At 32.4% G+C, this 20966-nt stretch overlaps 1 protein-coding gene across 1 annotated transcript in view; it reads left to right on the top strand.

The window, feature by feature from the left end:
• Nucleotides 1-20966, top strand: part of DCC (DCC netrin 1 receptor) — a 1389687-nt gene that overhangs the window by 1202252 nt on the left and 166469 nt on the right. Inside the window, exons 16-18 of the mRNA XM_031946063.1 lie at nt 3636-3731; nt 8834-9072; nt 13896-14034. Coding sequence (XP_031801923.1) covers nt 3636-3731; nt 8834-9072; nt 13896-14034 — 474 coding nt within the window. The remainder of the gene's footprint in view (nt 1-3635; nt 3732-8833; nt 9073-13895; nt 14035-20966) is intronic.

The raw sequence follows: 20966 nt of genomic DNA, 5'->3' as shown, positions 1-20966 counted from the left end.
TTTTTCCATATGACTATAGATGGCTTTAATTTTATCTTCTGAAAATAGTTTATATCCTTTGACTATTTGTCAACTGAGGAATGACAAGTATTCTTTAAAAATTGACACACTACTTATAGTCTTTAGAAATGAGACCTTTATCAGAAACATTGGCTGTAAAATTTTTTCCCAGCTTTGTACTCCCCTTTCAATCTTGTTTTTGTTGGTTTATTTGTGCAAAACAAATGCAAAAAGTAATGTAATTTATTTTTTAATTTAATGTAATCAAAGTTGTTCATTTTATCTTTCATAATATTCTTTAATTCTTCTATTTCCTAGAAGTTCCTCCAAAGATCTGATAGATAAATTATTCCTTGTTCTCCTAATTTGCTTATGGTATCACCTTTTATGCCCAAATCATGTAACTATTTTGACCTTATTTTGGTATGGGATGGGAGATGTAGCCCTATGCTGAATTTTTGACATTATTTTCCAGTTTTCTCAGCATTTTTTTTCCAAATAGTGAATTCTTATCCCAGAAGCATGAATTTAGAGGTTTATCAAATACTAGATTACTATAGGCCTTGATTATTTTGTCATATATTCCTAATCTATTCCACTGTTACACCACTCTATTTCTAAACCAGTGTCAAATAGTTTTGATGACTGCTTGTGTGTAATATGGTTTTAGATCTGGTAGTGCTAAGCCACCATCCTATGTAACATTTTTCATTAATTCCTTGATATTCTTGACCTTTTATTCTTCCAGATGAATTTTGTTATTATTTTTTCTATTTCTATAAAATGATTTTTTTTTGCAGTTTTATTGGCATGGCATGGAACAAATAGACCAATTTAGGCAGAATTGTCATTTTTATTATATAACCTTGATTTACTCATGAGCAATTGATATTTTTGCAATTGTTTAGACTAAATACCCTCTTTGAAATATGGTGGGCATACACCATAATAAAAAAATAAAGTTTGCCACCACCTAATAGAGAGAAAGTTATAATCTATGTGGCAGAAATGTCAGAACTATATGTCAACAAGTTAGAGCAAAGGTCAAAAGTAATACAAGACTGGAAATAAGAATAAAAGATTAGAAGAAAACTGTATGGAATTATAAAGGTCCAACCTGACCTATTCAATCATTCTATTGTTATTGACAAAATGGCAAGTGGAGGAAGGAAAAGATACTAGAGACTATCACTAGTCCTTGTAGCATTCTAACCCAACTGAAAGAGTCCAAAAACCATCCTAGAGAGCAATTTATTTTATCACTTTTGTAAGAGAAAAACATTTATGTTCAAGATCTTAAAACATGGAATAAAAAAGATTTCAAACAGCCATATAAAAGAAAGAACAGAAGGGATAATGAGTCTATGGAAAAGTTGGGGTGAAACTAGTCTAAAAGAGATCATAAATCCAAGAACATTCCTAGATAGTAATATAGGACAACAGCTACAAAAAATGAAAAGGATGAGACATTTTTATAGCAAATTGTCTATAATATTGATCACAATAGAACCATCATATTTGGATACTACTACAAGTAATTATTTCATCAAGTAAAAGATGGATATGAAAAGCCACCACAACTTATTAAACACACATACTACATAAACCAATGGTAACTGTGATACAATTTAAAAAGCATTTAGAATCAATTGTCAAAATATTTGAAAGGTCAGGACACTGTATAGTTGGAAAAAAAAATCTTGAACCTTTATTATCTTGAGAATTAGGTGACCAAGAAGAGAAAAAGGAATCACTAATTATCAACTCTTACACCTACTTTTTAATGTATATAAATTGTTTATTTTAGTGCACGTCTTATGTATCTATGATGTGCTTGGTTACATATAAAATATATTAGGAGGAAAAGGAACAGATGATCTTCAGTAAAAGGACACATTATAACAATTATTCAATTGACTAAAAATGAGAATTTAAGACCTTTTAGTGACTATCATTTGCTATTTTTTAAACCACTTTTGACTTAGTGATACAAAATGACCCCTTGAAGTTTCTTCATCAGTAAAGTATTTTACTTATTTGTTTGGATAATAGGAGTCTTTTTTATATAACCACAGAAGTATCTTGAAATGATCTCTTTGTAAGAAATACCCAGCTAGCTATAAAACAAATGCATGATCACCAAAAATGTCCACTACTTTTCTGGAGATCATGATATTGAAGTCCAAAAATAATGGATGGCAAAATTCTCCAGATGTTCCTTTGGAGGATAACATTTTGCTAATTGCAATAAGCCCACAGTTTCATCATGAGTTCCAAAACTGTTAGAAAGAAATCAGTTAAATAGCACATGTGGAAAAACCTAAATGGATTTTTAAAAATTTTTCTATTTTCTGTGCATACCCTTTGATCCACAAGTGTTACTACTGGGCTTATATCCCAAAAAGATATTAAAGAAGGGAAAGGGACCTATATGTGCAAAATTGTTTGTGGCAGCCCTTTTCATAGTGGCTAGAAACTGGAAATTGAACGGATGCCCATCAATTGGAGAATGGTTGGGTAAATTATGGTATATGAATGTTAGGGAATATTATTGTTCTATAAGAAATGACCAGCAGGATGAATACAGAGAGGCTTGGAAAGACTTGCATGAACTGATGCTGAGTGAAATGAACAGAACGAGGAGATCATTATATACTTCAACAACAGTACTATATGATGATGAATTCTGATAGATGTGGCTCTCTTCAAAGATTAGAGGATCCAGATCAGTTCCAATTGATCAGTAATGAACAGAACCAGCTACACCCAGCCAAAGAACACTGGGAAATGAGTGTGGACCACAACCTAGCATTTACACTCTTTCTGTTATTGTTTGCTTGCATTTTTGTTTTTCTTCCCCGGTTATTTTTACCTTCTTTGTAAATCCATTTTTTCTTGTGTAGCAAGACAACCATATAAATATGTTTACATGTATTGTATTTAACATATACTTTAACATATTTAACATGTATGGGACTACCTGCCATCTAGGGAAAGAGGTGGAAGGAAGGAGAGGAGAAGTTGGAACAGAAGTTTTTGCAAGGGTCAATGTTGAAAAATTACCCATGCATATGTTTTGTCAATAAAAAAACTATAATTTTTTTAAATTTCCTATTTTCCAGATTATGGCCTATTGAGTTAAACTATAAAGGTCTAACCATCTTGGAATAGGCACTAATGACTGTTTAATGAAAAAAAAACATAATCAATAAGGAAAGCAGACTGGAATGAATTTAGAAAATTGTAGGCATAGCAAGTTGATCCCTGACATACACACATACATGTACTCACATATAAACATACACACACAAACATACTGTGTATATTTAGATTATTATTTCCTAAAGGTAACTGACAAGGTAAACATGAACTCAGGTCTTCTACATCCCATTCTAGTTCTCTTTCCAATATGTTTCATCTGCACTCATATAGGAAAGGAAGAGAAAATCAACAAGCCTAAATAAGCAGTGTATGTGAACAAAGACCTCACAGCTTTGACAAAAAAATCACTTATTCCTTGAAAACATCATTTATTGATTACCTTATTCTATATTTGTATGGGGGAAATGTTCATCCTGAGTATTTTGGTACCTGACTAATGTGATGGCTATGTTTTGTTGTTATTTCATCTACAGAGCCAAGTTCCCATTATGTAATCTCCCTAAAAGCCTTTAATAATGCAGGAGAGGGAGTTCCTCTCTATGAAAGTGCCACCACCAGATCTATGACAGGTAAGTTAAAAATGCTGATCTCTGTGTGCAACTTAGTCACTAGGTAAATAAAAGGGAGTCACCAAATCTTATAATTTAGTACACAGGTATATATGGAAGCTGTTGTCCCAATCCTTTTGATTGTATTTAACTTTATATTCATCTAATTTAAAATTCTTTGTTATGCATCCTATTTCATTTTGGTTGAAAGTGATTAGTAGAAGAATTGTTTTACTTTTTTTAAAAAATTAGATTGAAAAAGTTAGCTTTAATGAGAAGAAGCATTATTCCATGTAGACTATATTTAAATATTTAAAAACAGTTAGGGCTTCACTATTTGGCGGCTGATTTGAGGAGTATATTTTGACTCATTTACCTCTTAGTCAAGCAGTATTCTAGAGTCAATGTCCCTTTACTCACCTTCGAAGGCTGGTTCCTAAAATCTGCCAGGGAAATCATTCAAATGACCATATGATTGAGTACTAGGTTGCCTCAGAGTTGTTTGAGCAAGAACGGTCCATAGATGTATTGACTCCTTACAAGAACTCTTCAGTCTTATCTATCCTGATCTAGATTGGACTTTAGTCTTCATAAATGCTATTTATATTATATGCCTATAGGTAAAACAGATAAAGAAGAAGGGTAGTCTTGAGAAGGGAAAAAGGAAGGATAAGGGGGAAATCACTTTAAATCATATTACTGTGACCTACTAATTAACAATGCTTTATCTAAGTCTTATTCTGGAATATCTACCTTTACAATGTAGTTTCAGGATCCTGAATGAAATCCCTTCTCTAGCACCAAATTTCTGATTCTTTAAAATCCTATACTCTCAGCTATCTTTTCTTAAAGGCTTTTGGTTCCTCTTGGAATGCAGATCCCACTGGAATAAGTAACACTTTTTTAAAATCACCACTCATAGATCCTAATGTTAACAAAGGTGTTAGAGCAATTTTTATATAAAGAGCATCTCTAGAATCTTAAACATCTAAAGGGGAAAGAATTAGGGAAGAAAAGAGGGAAAAATCTCAGAAAATAGGTCTATTTCAGGTACGTTGGAGCCTTTTCTTTGTCTTACAGATTAGGTAAGGGCCAACCCTAATTATTATTTAAAATATAAATGTGACACAAATACTTTTGAAAATATCTGATGGTTAAATACAGTTAATCTAGTAGTTTTGGATCAGTTGTGAGACTGTGTTAAATCAGATTTTGGATAAATGGCTTGTGTACACTGAAACGCCTCAAATAATATTCATCTCCAAATAAAATGATGGCAATAAAATTTTTAATAACTTATGTTAATGAGCTGGTTGAAACTCAAGATTCTTTTTGACTTCCCAGGATTTTCATTTCCCCAGTTTTCTTGCTCTCTTATCAATAGAGATTACTGAAAAACAGAGCTATATATTTTTCTTTGTCAAATGTTTTCTTTCTAAAGTAATAGGCTATATAAATAAATTTGTGAGAAGACATACTGATATTAACATGTTTGGCTTATGCCAAGCTTAATTTTTTTCTCAATAGGTCTGTGCATAAGATTAGTTTACCAACATCTATTGTGGTCCAAATACAGGACTTGATATCTGTAGCTACTAGCAAGTTAGGAATGTTAAGCAATAAAAATTCATATGATAAGGCAAGTCCAGACTCCAATGCCAGGGTTAGTAGTTAATAATACAAAGCTTCCATTAAGCTGAAAGTAGTTTAGTATGAACCATTCAACCCTTTTTTAACATCCTATGCTTTCTTTATCGTCCCAGGCTTTCTCATTGATTCATCAGTAAGCATATCCCCTTCTCCATACATAGTTCCTAAGATGGCTATGGCTCATAAAATGTATTTTTTCTTTCGTATTTCTAATCATAAATGAGTTGGGAGGCAAAACCATTTCAGTTTTAAAATGGAATAGATTCAGAAAGCCAATGAAAGAAAAATCAAAAGAAAGCATTAATGGGTTGAAATGAAAATGGGTAAAAATAATATTCATTCAGTATTTTTCCCTGAAGAATTATACTATTACTTGATTCATTCCTTAAAATTCATGTTAATTGTCAGAAACTGTTTAGCAGAAGGATATTTGAGTCACTGAGAACAAAAGGACAAATAAAGAAACAGAGGGGGTGAATTTTAGAGAGTAACTTTATCAAATGAATGACCAGTAGTTACATATGAAGAAAAGAAAAAAAAAATGGCTTTTTCCCTATCAGAAGATTCCTCTGAGGAATCTTGGAATATGACTAACTCAAAAACAAATAAAACAAAAGAAAACAAAAAATAAAAACATGTACACATACACAAAGACAAGAAAATACATCTAGGTAAAGTTAAGCATAAGCCTTCTTTCCTAAATTTTGATTTCCCCTAGTGAACAGTTGGGTACATGGTGGAAGGGAGTTATAACCACTTTCTAAGCATATTAAAAAAGAACCATATATCCTTTAAAATCTCTACTGGATCAATTGAGCTTTTGAATTTTATCTTTTCCACCAAGTCTCTAATGAAATATAGCCAGGATGTGAGAGAGATTTTGTTTGTTATTGCTGTTCTTTGAAATGAGGATAATTACTATTATTTTCTTCAAACCTAATTTATACATTAGAGAGCATGGGAACCTATTGACATAGCAGTGTAACACTGGATTTGATTCAAATTTTTAGCCAAAAGGCTCCTGCCTCAGTAGTCTCTAATTTATCTCCTCTGACATTAGCTCTTTCCTGGCTGAGGCCACTAGACAATCAGAAACATGGAGCACTTGCAGGATAAGCTTTTGGAAAACTGTTCAGCATCCACAAAAGGCCCTTTAATTGTGCTTTCTAGACAGTCTCTGACCTGACAGGCCTGAGTCGAAAAACAAATTAGCAAAATCTGTATGCAAGTATCTCTCCAGAGGAAGTGTCAAATGAATGACAAGTTCATGTCTGAGGAAAATAAGTACTAGTAAGTCCAGATATATTTTATTCAAGGGAAGAAATTCCAAAATCACATCTGACCATACAGAAACATCACCAAAGGTAGATATTTTAAAACATAAAGGAATCAATCAGGTATTAATGATCAGAAATTGAAAATTATTGAAACAAAAGATCATTGTAAATAGATAATTTTAAAATCCAGAAATAATTTATTTTAGGTTATAAAAATATTTTTTTGCTACTAAAGGATGTCTAATGCTTTATTTTTGGTAGTTCCTAGCCTCTTCAATATTTCCTAAACTGGTATATTTCCTAGCACACATAAATTTGAAAAATTGAGTTACTTGTCAACCTAAGAACATGAGAAAGAAATAAATTCTGATCCTAAGCCAGGCATGCTTTATTTGTGCTGCCTTTGAAAAACTAATCTGAAAAAATGAACTGAGAATTAAAAACCATAGAGTGCGACAGCATTTGCTGTAGCTTAGAACATATCCTCCCAAAATGACCAAAAAAGCAACAACACTAGGAAAATAAAAACTTTCATGTACTACACTATCTTGATAGATATCCACCTGATGTCTAAGACCTTACTGAGACAGAACTGTCTTCAATATCTCCCAATCATTTCATAAATCCATTTGGGTTTAAAGGATGCCTTAAATGAAAGAGGCATCAAAGGAAATTTGAAGAGACTGGACTCTCTCGTTAAATTTTAAACATACATTTTTCTTTCCCTTTCTTTTCTTTTTCATTTTTTTTTTCCTTTTCCAAAGACTGGCACTCAGTCAACTACTAAATAATTCACTGGAAAACAGTATGATGAAGTAAGGATAGACATATGAAATAGTCTGGACAAACTGAAGCAATCATCAGAAATCAGCAAGACTTTGCTTTAATCCATATTGTTGTTGTTTTCTTTAACGTTATGGGAATATATCAATACATGTGCTAAATTCTAACTGATCTCCTCAAATAACCTGCCCATGACTAAGACCTATAATGTCATATCTCCTTGATAAATAATAAGAATTAAGATACTATTTAAAGACCTTTTTTTCTTTCCATTCCCCATTTGATATATGTAGAAATGTAATTATTAATCTCATCACAAATGAGCAGTTATAAATCTAATTTGCTCACACTAAAATGTAATGAAAGAATTTCAGAATAATTTTAGTGACATTCCATCATTAGGCAAATTCAGTTATCCTACCCATGAGTAAAATGATGCATTTCCCAAATGCCAGTTGTCTATAAGATAATAGATATTAGCTCTGTACTTGCTTCAGAATTACAGAGTTCTCAAAATTATGTAATAAGGAAAATAGCCTCTTGGGTTTTCTTATATGCCTTAGCCTATTCCACAAGAATATTGGAAAAATTGAAGTTGAGTCTTCCACATTTATTTATGTGAGTCTTTGGCTAAGATCAGCTACTATAGTCACTACCAAAAGACAACATCATTGATAGTTATATAACTGAATTATGATGATGTCCTCAAGAGAAAATAATTCACTTGGGAGAAACCAAACCATAAATCAGATTGGAATGTAAATTCCTGTATGGAATGTTAATGTATGAAATGTAAGTCACTGTAGTAAAGTTTGGAGTCACCAGTCATAGATTGCTCTTGTGAAATTCATCTCTCTTCATTCTTTATTCTTTTTGCTTTGTGACTTTCAAATATGAATACTGACAGGATGAATAAGAATAAAAGGATAATAAGGTTACAATAGGAGAGAAGGAGGTGGAATGGGTGAAAGTAAAAGAAGAAAAAAGCAAACTAGTAAGATGAAAACTTTCCTCTACATGAAGAAATAGATTACAGATTTCAAATTTTCTTTTGTCCTTTTAATTTTTAGCTATAGGTAGTATCAGAAATCAGTTTTTTTAACAAGTCTTTTAAATACCAATGTATACTTTAAAAGATATTGGCTTTTGAATAAAAATTATAGATATAAATACAAAATTAATGAAGAAAAGATTGCAGCTGGTTTGAGGAAATAATCACTTATTATGAAGTAGCAGTATTACTTCTAATATGTTTTCTGATTAAATTAATGGCATGTTTTCTGTTCTTCTCATGTTTTCCTTCATCATTATTGCCATGCATTTAACTCATTGTGATGTGTTATCACCAATATTTATTTTTAAACTATTTTGTTTATTTATTTGTTTGTTTCATTTGGTGGGTTTTTAACCCAGATCCCATTGACCCATTGGAAGCTGATTTTTATCCTTTACCTGATGATTTCCCTACCTCAGTCCCAGATATCTCCACCCCCATGCTCCCACCAGTAGGTGTTCAGGCTGTTGCACTTACCCATGATGCCGTGAGGGTCAGCTGGGCAGACAACTCTGTCCCTAAGAATCAAAAAACAACTGAAGTTCGGTTTTACACTGTCCGATGGAGAACCAGCTTTTCTGCAAGTGCAAAATATAAGGTGAATTTCTAACTAATGTTACGTATTATCAACCAAATGTTTTTCTTTCTGCCATTGTTGCATTGTTTTCATGGTTGTTGGAGAATAAAAGAGAAATCATATTTATGCTTTCAGAAATATGTGCATTACTTGAATTCTACATCCTGCAGTTGGCAGTGGAGATGACAATACTATTTGCAATTCTTCTCAGTTTTTCAGGACATCTTGAATGTTTTTTTTTTTTTTTGTTTGTTTGTTTGTTTACTTTTTTTTTTAAAGGAAAGCATTGATAATATTAAGTAGTCTTGTTAAAGAATACCAGACTGCATTTGAAGGGAATATGTTCAAACATAGAAGTCACATATGACCTCTTGCCTGAAAAACTGTGTATATATATTTTTTTTATTTTTTATAACACCATCTATTTAGACTTATAGTACACCTTTTGAAGTTGAGAAGAGGACCCTATATAGTAATACTTATTTTACTTTTTATGATAAATGTGGTAATTTCCAAAATTTCTTCCTTACTTCACTTCAATAATAATTGATGACAATATGGCTAGAATGACCAAATGCTCAATCCCCACAAAAAGCAATCCCAGCCTATAGGTCATACACAAGAAAACTTCAGCACCCTTTAAATATTTTCAGTTAGCATAGACTGGAGAAATGACAGCTACCATTTACAGAGAGAGGAAAATCATTATCAACAAATAGTAAATGAGAACCCCATGCTGAATGATACTGGGTATGTTATTTAGAAAGGAAGCACAGTTTAGTGGTTATTGCCTAATTTCTTTTCTGGATATTAAGATGATATTTGCTTCAAACATTAAGGAAAAAATGAGAGATTGCATGAGCTAATGTAGCCTTGCTAATAAGTTTATAAGCTTCAGCAACCCACTAAGAAAAATTAGCAGCTCGGCTCAGCCATGGCTTCATTTTCCTTTCCCTTCTGCTCTGATTCCCATTGAACAAAGACAACTTCAAATGCATATTCTGACTATTTTCAAGACTAAAGTATCTTTTGAAAAATTCTCCCTACAGATAAGCTTAGATATTGCAGGGGAGAAATGATAATACACTTGTTTTTTCTCACTCTCCTGTCTTTAAACTTGTAGAGAATCCGCATTTCATGATAATTTTAGTCTAAACCATTTAAAAATAATTTTCTTTCTGTTCTGTTAACTTGCTAGGTCAGGATTAGGGAAAAATTACTAATTAAGTTCATAAAGTGATCCTGATATAAAGATATGGAATAAGTAGCCTATGTCCTTACAGTATTGACCTAAAAAGCTAAGGAAACCATAAATAAAGGGAATATTACCAAACAAGATATCCACAAGAACATTTTGTAACATTAAAAAAAAATACAGTCCATAAGCTGCCATCAACTGAGTTTAAATTTATTTAGAATAAGATCTTTATCCCTCCCTTATTTTTAAATACAACCACTCAATGCCCATCACTTATATCCATTGAGGAGAGCAATGAATTAATAAACCTAGAAGATGACAACTCAATGAATGCTTTCAAATATAACTATAGTACATCATCTGTAAAAATTCCTGACAGAGAATGGACATGTCTACCTTGTCAAGTAAAGCACAAGGAAAATGCAACAGAATAATGATAGTTTACATCAGGCTAATCCCAGCTCCTAAATTTTCTGAGGACATGTAGATTATCCTTTTGCATAATTAAGCCATCATACAATTTCCTCAGAAAATAAGTCTTTCCTTAATATAAGTAATAGTCTTCAAGTGACCTACCTAAAAATTAATGAGTTTCACATTACTGGAAGTATTCAAATGGAGTCTAGATGACTATTTGTCACAACTATTTGTTGAATGTTTGGCTAAAGGTTAAACTAAAGGCCTTTTAAAGTCCATTTCCATCCAGATATTTTAATGTGACAAAACAAAACATTTAGTATCCTATAGCCAACAGTAAGCTGCTATAAGTGTTTTAAAAATACATGTATAATATACATTTTAGTCTGTATTATTGACATTTCCTCCCATCATTTTCTTAAGCTTAGCCAATCAACAAATGATTAATCAAACTCTGATTTATAATACTTTCCTGTTTCTAAAGAATTAGTTTTCACATAAAAAAAAAAGAAATTTATTTTGGGAATCAGAATGAGCTAGATTCAGCATTCCCACGCTAGTCCCCATTTATTGTTTAAATTACTAATGGAGAATCAAGAAGTCTTCTCTTCCTTTCCCTCCTCTTATGGATCATAGTATATGAGTGCAAAATGAAACAAGATTGGTTCCATTCCTTAGCCCAAATACCAGCCCTTACTACTCTTGGCCCTCTCCCCCACATCACAGAGAGGGAGATAAAAAATAAATTAAGAAAAAGACAGGTGAGGGTTGTTAGAAGGTAGTTTACACAGTATATCCAATAGTATTTTATATCCATTTAGAGATATAATTAATGTAAAGTTTTCTAAAGATAAACCATTTCAATACTTTGCCAAGTATCTTCATAATGATCATCTCCTTTTATCTTTCCTTTAAGCCTAAAAAGAACATTGAACATTTGTTATGACCTTTTTTATAGGTAGGAGAAAAGAGTCTTAGGGAAGCCAAATAACTTGTCTAGGTATACGAGTCAAGAGTTCTTGCTTCAGCAGTATATTGTTTTTGCTCACTTCTACTTACTTTAAGCTGGATTTTGAATACTCAACTTGTGATTATTTTAAAAAAGACCCAACAATACAACAACAACCAAAAATACACAAATCTACACAAAAATCAAATAATTACTCTTGAGAGCTAAAAATCCAGGTCAATATGAGCGTAAATTTTTCATTTGTCTCTATAAAAATGTTCTAGAGCAAGCCAAATAGATCATTAAATAATCCAACAATTATTTTTGAGCACTTACTGAAGACTTTATGATAGTTTGTAGTACCTGATATATAAGAACTATTGCTTCATGCAAAACAATTATAATCAATTCAAGGAAATAAGGTACCTAAATATGAGGTAGCTAAACTATGTCAGTCTATGACAATGGTTACATGAGTGGTTCTTATTAATACTACATGTTCATATCATTTCTTTCACAGGGATATGAATAATAATTTACAAAAATAGACTTTTATAATGTTCTGAATCACTGAGTAGGGAGGTACTGCATGGAGACTGGAACAAAGGCTGAATGCTACTCTGTTGATCACCTTAATTCAGTCAGGAAAATAACACATATATCAAATATGAAAGCAAAATAAATATTTAAGCCTGTGAGAAGATCTAGGGTCGAAATACTAGATATGAATCTATATTTATGTTTCAAAATGTCCTCTTTTTTAAGTGATACATAATAGCTCAGGCGATAGGTTGATTTCCTTTGAACATCAAAAACAGTAAACAGTGAAAAACAAATTCAACCTTCCACTAATGTTTCTTTAACCCATTGCCAAAAGTCAAGAAATGTCAAGGGATTCATCACATTTAAATAATGGTAGTAATACTCAGCAAACCCATAAAATCCTTTTGTCCTAAATGTCATTTGTTTGTCCTTTTCTATACAGTTCAAGTGATCATTTTTAAGTGTTTATGTTTAGTTCTTCTAATGTCACAAGCCTTTATTTAATGTTTACTAGATGCCAGAGTTTTAAGTTCTGACAGTACAAAGAAAAGCAAAAATTATCCCTACTTTTTAAAAATTTACATTCCCATGGGGAAGACAACTTGCAAATAACTAGATAGCTACATACATACATTCATATATACAAATATATACAAAGAAGATAGAAGGTGATCTGTGAGGGAAAGAAACCAATAGATAGGGGTTATTTGGGACTTGTGTAGAAAGTGATATTTGACCTGAGTGTAAACTGGGCAGAGGTTTAACATTATTTGGTCTATAACTTTCCACACCAAAAAATGGAAAAAAAATTGTTTTAACTATAGGATTAGTGGCAGATACATATACATGCATGTGTATATACAAAAATTATATATACATCTTCATATATATATATATATATATATATATATATATATATATATACATATGAATGATGTACATTACATGCATATGGTATGTGTATATGTGTGTATATGAACAAACTTGATTTTGGCAAGCTTAGACTTCCTAAAGAGAATTACTTCAAAGATATTTTAAGCATTACAAAGCAGAAGAATAATTATTTCTATTTTTATCTTCATCCAATGTTTATTATGCTCCTAGTCTGTGTGGAAGAATATGATAGATCCTCAGGGAGACATACAGATTAACTCAGACAGCCTCTACCCATATAGAGCTAATGATCAATCTGGAAAGAAATATCATACTTCCACAAACAGCTACTATCCTAAATACCATCCTGAGGCTCAATCTTACCAAATTCAGTGATGATTCTATATAATCAATGATTAATCTTAAAAACCTCTGATGAATATAATTTGAATTATTATAACAAAATTGAATTCATTATGATTATCTATTCTACACAAGCGTTCTCTAAAGTTAAAAAAAAATCTAGAATAAGGTGACCTGTGGCCTGTCAGTATAGTTCACTTCTCCTAAGAACATGATGGAGCCTTATACAAGAATGGTTACTATGCTAAATCACCCTTTATTATAAGAGTTTGCTTTATTGGACATAATTTACAGTTTACCAGAATATAAACTAATACTGTATTTTGGTACTTCCCAAAAAGAAATTAGAGCCAATATTCTGTGCTAGCAAATGCTTTGATGTTAAGGAAGTCTCTGTGTCCTATTATTGGATTATTTGATAATTTTTTTCCATGTCTTGATTTACCATGTTAATGTATCTCACAGTATTTTTCTACTTGCTTTTTCCCCTTGCATGTGTAGTCGGCAGATATAACATCCCTGAGTCATACAGCAACAGGCCTTAAACCCAACACTATGTATGAATTCTCAGTCATGGTAACCAAAGGTCAAAGATCAAGTACGTGGAGTATGACTGCCCACGCTACCACATATGAAGCAGGTAAGTCAAAGAGAATATTTAAATGATCTGTTCTTGCAATTGATATTTATAGTGTTTTCTAGACTATGGGCATCTACATAGTTTGGAGCTACAGTAAACCAGTCTCAATCTGGAATTTCATGGAGTTGAACATAACAACTTGGGAATACAAGAACAGGATCTACAAAAAACAACAAAAACTAAATGATGATGGTGGTTGTAGTGATAACAATTAGCATTTATATAATATTTTAAGATTCATAAAACTATTTATAAATATTATCCAATTTAGGTCAACTATAATAGAGGTATTTTTCCTATCCCAGTTGCATCGATGAGGAAACTGAGACAAACAGAAATTATGTGACTTGTCCAAGAATATGTAGTTAATACTGAGGCATAATTAGACCTCCAGTTTTCCTGATGTAGAGTTCAGCTTTCTAAACACTGAGTCACATTGCTGTTTCAAGGAGATAAGATAAATGCTGTCTTTGCAGTGGTTTAAAAATTTAGTATATTCAGATACAGAAAAATCCACATCTTATCTCTTTGAATCTTTTTCTTTGTTCTTTATACATATAAACTCAAAAGGGCTTAACTTCAGTCTTAAGAGACTGAAGTTACCTAACTAATGTTTAATAGGTGTTTTACTTTTTCATACAGGTATTTACTTTTACACACATGTTATTTAGGAATATAAGAAAAAAGGAAGACTCATTCCTCAAAATTCTAAGTCTTATAAGAGAATCCAAGTTTTTAAAAAAAAGACCTTGAATATTGAATGCAGCATGTTAGAATGTAACAGATGATATAGTGCAGAATAAATATATAAGTAGGACATAGAATAAAAGAGTGATTAGAGGACAGAGTAAGTTGAATGTTTATTCCTTGAGGAAGTAAGATCTTAAGGAGGTTGATCTGGGGATGGAAAATGAGCCCAAGAGGAAAATAGTGAAATTGACAGTTGATGCTTATAGTTTTTCCTAGTCTTACCCCCACTATTGCTGCTAGCTCTATCTCCAGGAAGCTGGCAACTAATATATCAAGAAAAGATATTGTATAAGAGCTTCCCCGATTATTAGAAAAGTTTCCCACTGAACTATTATCAAGATAACTGCTTATTTCTAATTCTTTTTTTTTAAGAGGTGAAAATATTTTTCTTTTTTTTTATTTAATAGCCTTTTATTTACAGGATATATGCATGGGTAACTTTACAGCATTAACAATTGCCAAACCTCTTGTTCCAATTTTTCACCTCTTACCCCCCACCCCCTCCCCCAGATGGCAGAATGACCAGTAGATGTTAAGTACATTAATTATTTCTAATTCTTAAAAAGACCAGGACCTCCCAGGTAAGTCCTAAAAGTCATTATAAGTAGAGACAGATTGACTAGAAGCCAAAATTAACTTTCTAGGAATGTACCTAAAATAGATATATCAAGTTGAGAGCAATTATTGTGGTGGTTTCCCCCCGCCCTCCAAAAAAAGAAAAAGAAAGAAAGAAAAGTTTAGGCTCAAAATTAGTGACACTTTTGTACTTCATTGGAGTTTACCCTGAATAACCCCACCTGGATATATATGCCAGAGCTCATGTCTTCACCTTTATTTGGTTGGAATAGGGTAACCACTTCAAAGCTTTGTTCACTTCAAAATAGTTCAAATTCATGTTAATGAAATTCACTGAAATTTTATCAGTTTTATTTACCATGGTTGTAAATAAAGACTTCATAATCTTAACTGAATTGTGATATACAGTGGTTGGCATTTATAGTTCATAGAAATCTAGCAACCAAAAAGGGAAGCTATTAAAATACTTTGCTATTGGTTTTGTAATTTTACATTATATTTGTGGGAAATGACACTATGGAATTTACAAAGTTTTTGTTTATCTTGTTTTTTTGTTTGTTTGCTTTATGAAATTGCTCCCTGTAAAGCTTTTCTTTTGAGATGAGGTGAATTTTAAAAGCTATGAATAATCAACTGTGGTCTTCCCATCTTGTTTTCTCATTTCAAACACTTCCTTATCCATTAGGGGACTCATCACAGAGAGCTTACTCTTCTTTTAAACACCACATTCCTAAGAAGTGATAGAGATTTTTTTTGCTATCTTCTTGTACTTTTTTCCACTTTCTATGAATCTAAACTTTTTACTCAATGTTCTACTCAAGTGAGATTCCTGGAAGTAATCCCTTGGATCACTGTTATCCCAAGGAGACATTGCTAGGATGCTGGCATGAAGAGTAAAATTTACAAGGTCTTCCTATTGTCAAATGGAGTGAAAGAGAAGGGGGTGGAAATCAAAATACTTTCTTCCTTCTCCCCTCTCCTAGGGATGATTTCTTCACAGAGGGCAGCTAGGTGGCATAATAAACAGAGTACCAAGACTGAAGTCAAGAAGATTCATCTTCCTGGCTTCAAATATGGCATCAAATACGACTGAGAAAATCACTTAACCCTGTTGGCCTCATTCGTAAAATAAACTCGAGAAGGAAATGGGAAGCCATTCTAGTATCTATGTCATAAAACAAAAACAAATAAAAATGGGGTCACAAAAATTCAGATACAACTGAAATGATGAACAACAAAACCATTAAGATACTCTGTTCTCAAATTTCTAGTGGGTCTGACATTTTGAAGAGCACTGATAAGGCATCCACATTTCCTGAACCAGTAAGATCACACTTCCAGTACACCATTTCAGTTCATCCAAAGGCTTTCAAGGACTTCTAAACTGACAGAGAACTTGTCTCTCTTAATCTAAGCTTATGGTTTATGATTGTCTGATATCTAAGTCTTGTTCATACATAGTTCATCCTTTAAGGTTGGCTGACTATCCTTAAGTTATGTAAGAAAAGGATCAGGGTTAACATCTTATTACTTATATTACATGAAGTGGAATGATGCCATTGGTTGATTCAAATATACATAATCCTTATACAAGCACCTCACTTATTAACATAAAAAATCATGTCAAAAAGTAAAGTGTGTAAAAAAAGATTCCTTTGGTTTTTCATCTATTCCAGACCCTTAAAGTAACAACACTGGCAAATTGCTGATAAAAAGTGATAAAATTTAGGAGAAAATAATCAATGATTAGAACAACTACAAAATGAGGCAATAATCTACAAAGATAAGTAAAGAGCATTTGGCTGGGTACCCAGGTGTGATCATGATAGACTAATTCATAAGTATCTAGAGATATAATTGAAGGAAGGAAATATAAAAGTGGGAAAAATTACTTATCTACTGGCTTTTACATATTTAATAATTCACAACATATATGTGTGATACGGAAGTCAAATTAATCATTTCATCAGTCTTAAGTAATAATGTACAGTCTATTACTTGGAGAAATCCAAATAGAGTGATCTGTTTCCAGGTTTTCCCTGTTCAATCTATCCTAAACATTGCTATTGTAATAAAGGCTCATAAACCTTGTATAGCTTCCCATTACTCAAGATATTTAACACGATTTTGCCTCAGTTTTCCAGTTTTTTTTTTCATTTTTTCCATTTTAAAATGAGCTGAAAAAGGAAATGATAGAACACTTTGGTGTCCTTGCCAAGGAAACCCCAAATGGGTCACAAAGAGTTGGATGTGACTGAAAATAACAATTACTTACTGAATTACTGGATGAAAGTCCAAAGTTGATGGTCTAGATGAGGACTTCTTAAACTTTTTCCTTTTATGAAAACTTTTCATCCTCCAAAATTTTTACATGACCCTGGATATATAAAATATGTATATGAATCAAACTTTACTATTAATAAATCATAATTTCATGACCCCCACATTCACTTAAGCAACTTCATATGGGGTCACAACCCTCAATTTAAGAAACTCTGATCTAGTGGTCAAGATTTCTCGCAGTTTTGTTTGTACCTTTCAAGTTATTTCTCTTGGTAATAACATAGATCTGCTTACATATGATCTCAAACTTAGTCATTCTCCATGTACTGGTCTCCTATTATTACCATCCTCATTCTTACTCCAAATATTTTTATATACAAACACAACTAGGAGTATAGAAATCTGTCAAGTATCTACATCTGCTAAGGCTTTGTTATTAAGTTTCCCAAATGCTAGAATCAGTCCATGAGATTCAGCACAAAGACCAAACATGCCTCAGTTTTTTTGGTTGGACACAGAGAGGAGCACATCTTAACTCGTAATTATTCCATATTTTCTAAATGAAAGTAATCTTAAGGTGATACCCTGAAATCTACATCCAGTGGTCCCAAATATATCTCCAAATTATCCAGCAATCATATGTCCTTATTCACTGACTCAATCACTGAGATACCATTACCTACTGTTTCATATTCCCTCTGCTTCCACACATTCATGTGTACTCATCATTTGTTTCCTCTACCATATAGGAACTCAAAATAAATGTTAATTCTCCAGCCTCCAAATCTCCAAACTCTGTGCCATATACTTCATGACCTGCAGAAACCAGCTTATTTAGCCATCCCTACTGTACTTATTAGCAAAATTGAGAGAACATCTTAATGGTCTCTTACAGTTTGAAAGAGAGGGAAATCCATTGCTATGGGCTTGTGCTGAAGCCTGTTCACCTCAACTTACAGGTTTTATCTCTTCAAAGTCTGTCATCTATTCTTCTAAATGAACTCTCTGCTCAGTCATAACTTGTTTCCTTGTTGTCTCTGATAAATACTTGCCCTTTTGTCTTTTTGTATCTTTACTCATGAATATAAAATATTCTCTTACACTTTCCTGTCTACAATTTATCAAAATCCTAGTCATCCTCTTCACCTAAAAACCTGTTTTTCCCCCTTTGCTGCTTTGACTATTTATCTATTCATAAATAACTAAACATGTACTGCCTTAGTACTATAATTATCTCTGTGTATGTCTTTTCTGTACTACATAAGTGAGCAAAATGAGGCCTTTGACCTATACCTCATTTATCTTTGTTTCCCTTCACAATGTTTATCAAAATTTATTGTAAATTTAACTACATTTTATACATATCAGAATTATTTTTAGCTCTACTGAATCCATAATAGCTATCTAGTCTAATTTTAAAAGAATTGAACTTCAAGCATGTCAGATGACTTGGATTTTTGGTCTTGGCTGTGCCAATTATTACAGGAAACCACTTAACCTCTTTGTTTCACTTCTATAACTCTATTATTTCTTACTTCAATTTTGTGGCACAAAGATAAAGTGATAGATACTAATGATAAGGGGAAAATGAGAAACATGTTGGCTTTTCTTGAAATCAATGGATTGTTATATTTGCAGATGTGTATCAGATTGAGATAGACACATAAAAGAATCTAAAAGTAGTATATTATTGTTACAAATATTGGGGAATAAGTGAAATGGTTTGGGACCAGTCTTTGGGAAAGAAAAAATAATCCATAATATAGCGTCTTGTTTGTGTTCAAATAGTCAGCTATGTCCAACTCTTTGTGACAGCATACCAATTCTGTCCTTGGGGTTTTCTTGGGAAAGATAATAGAATGGCTTGCCATTTTCTTCTTTAATGGGTTAAGGAAAACAGAGATTAAGGAACTTGTCCAAGGTTACACAGCTAGTAAGGGTCAACTCAAATTTGAACACAGTTCTTCCTGATTCCATTAGCCACTTAGTTGCCACCAATATAGCATCCAGATATCTGTTATTTGTAATTACTATGGAACCAAAGCAAGAACTCTCAGAGGGCATTAAATAGTTTTCTGCCCTTGGAGCAAGGATGATGAGTTTTGACTCTGACATGTGCTGAACATGTGATCATTAGTAAGTCATTTAACCTTGCAGTGACTCAGGTAAATTCTCCAAGACTACAAATTGTAGAAGAGTTATTAGTTTATACTCTATATTGGTGAAATCACATGCCAAACAAAAAACAAATGAATAAGTAAGTAAGATCATTTAAAAAAGAGATGAAAATGTTTAATCAGCCTTGTTTGTTGGCATCTAATAAAAAGCACACATTAAAGTTTATTATAATAACCCACTTCTTTAATTGGATGATTCATTTTTACATTCAAAAGAGAAAAAAAAAAGATGAAGTCGACGGATCATTTTATCTTATTTTATGCCTTCATCTAGCAAAATGAGCTGGCTCATCACCTTTGAGCTTCTTTTTACCCAGTCATCAACTTGGCTTTTAATATAAAGAAGAAAAAGTAGTTCATCCTGACTAGTTTAAAAGGCACGGCCTTTTATCTAATGACTAATATAAACTAAAAAAAATTTGTTATGCATTTAATAGCAGACAAAGGCCAGGAAGTTCATGGCTACATCACATCCTCACATAGGTTAGCTACTATTTAAAATTACTCGTGAAATGTTTCTTTCTGAGTCTGTCTAGTAATCCCTTCTTTTAGAGAGAATTGTTTTCTGTGTTATCTTCTGGTGGCAGGGTTGCTTTCCCATTGGTAACTTCCCCTGGTCTGGGGCTTTCATTATGATGCATATAAGCTCTTAGCTTCCTTCCTTATTAATCTAGTGTTGACCTAATTTATTATTTCTTATATCTCAGGAAGCTACATTATATAACTCCTATAGGTATAAGTGAATATAAATACTCTTGGGTAGTATTGGAACCCCAAATGACTTTGAGAATCAAGCATATAGACATGAGATTTGGGGACCAGATTGGGTTTCTAGGAGAAGGATAGATTGATTGGCCTTTTTAAGTGCTTTGAAAAATCAAGCTTTATACAATGTCAATCTCAAACTCATATATAAAAATCAATCAACAAATATTTATTGCCTACTGTATGCCAAGCACTGCCCAGAGTGTTAGAAATACCAAGACCAAATGAAACGACTTGACTTCAGGGAGCTTGCACTCTAATAGAAGAGAAAACATATGTATGTATATATGTATATGTGTGGACACACACACACACACACATCTATATATAATACACTCTAAGTAGGTCAAAATAACTACTTTAAAGAGATACTGTTTGTGA

The sequence above is a fragment of the Sarcophilus harrisii genome, chromosome 1 (genome assembly GCF_902635505.1).
Source record: "Sarcophilus harrisii chromosome 1, mSarHar1.11, whole genome shotgun sequence".
Lineage (NCBI taxonomy): Eukaryota > Metazoa > Chordata > Mammalia > Dasyuromorphia > Dasyuridae > Sarcophilus > Sarcophilus harrisii.
The sequence above is the reverse complement of the archived record's forward strand: the minus strand, read 5'-3'. Positions and strand labels throughout refer to the sequence as shown.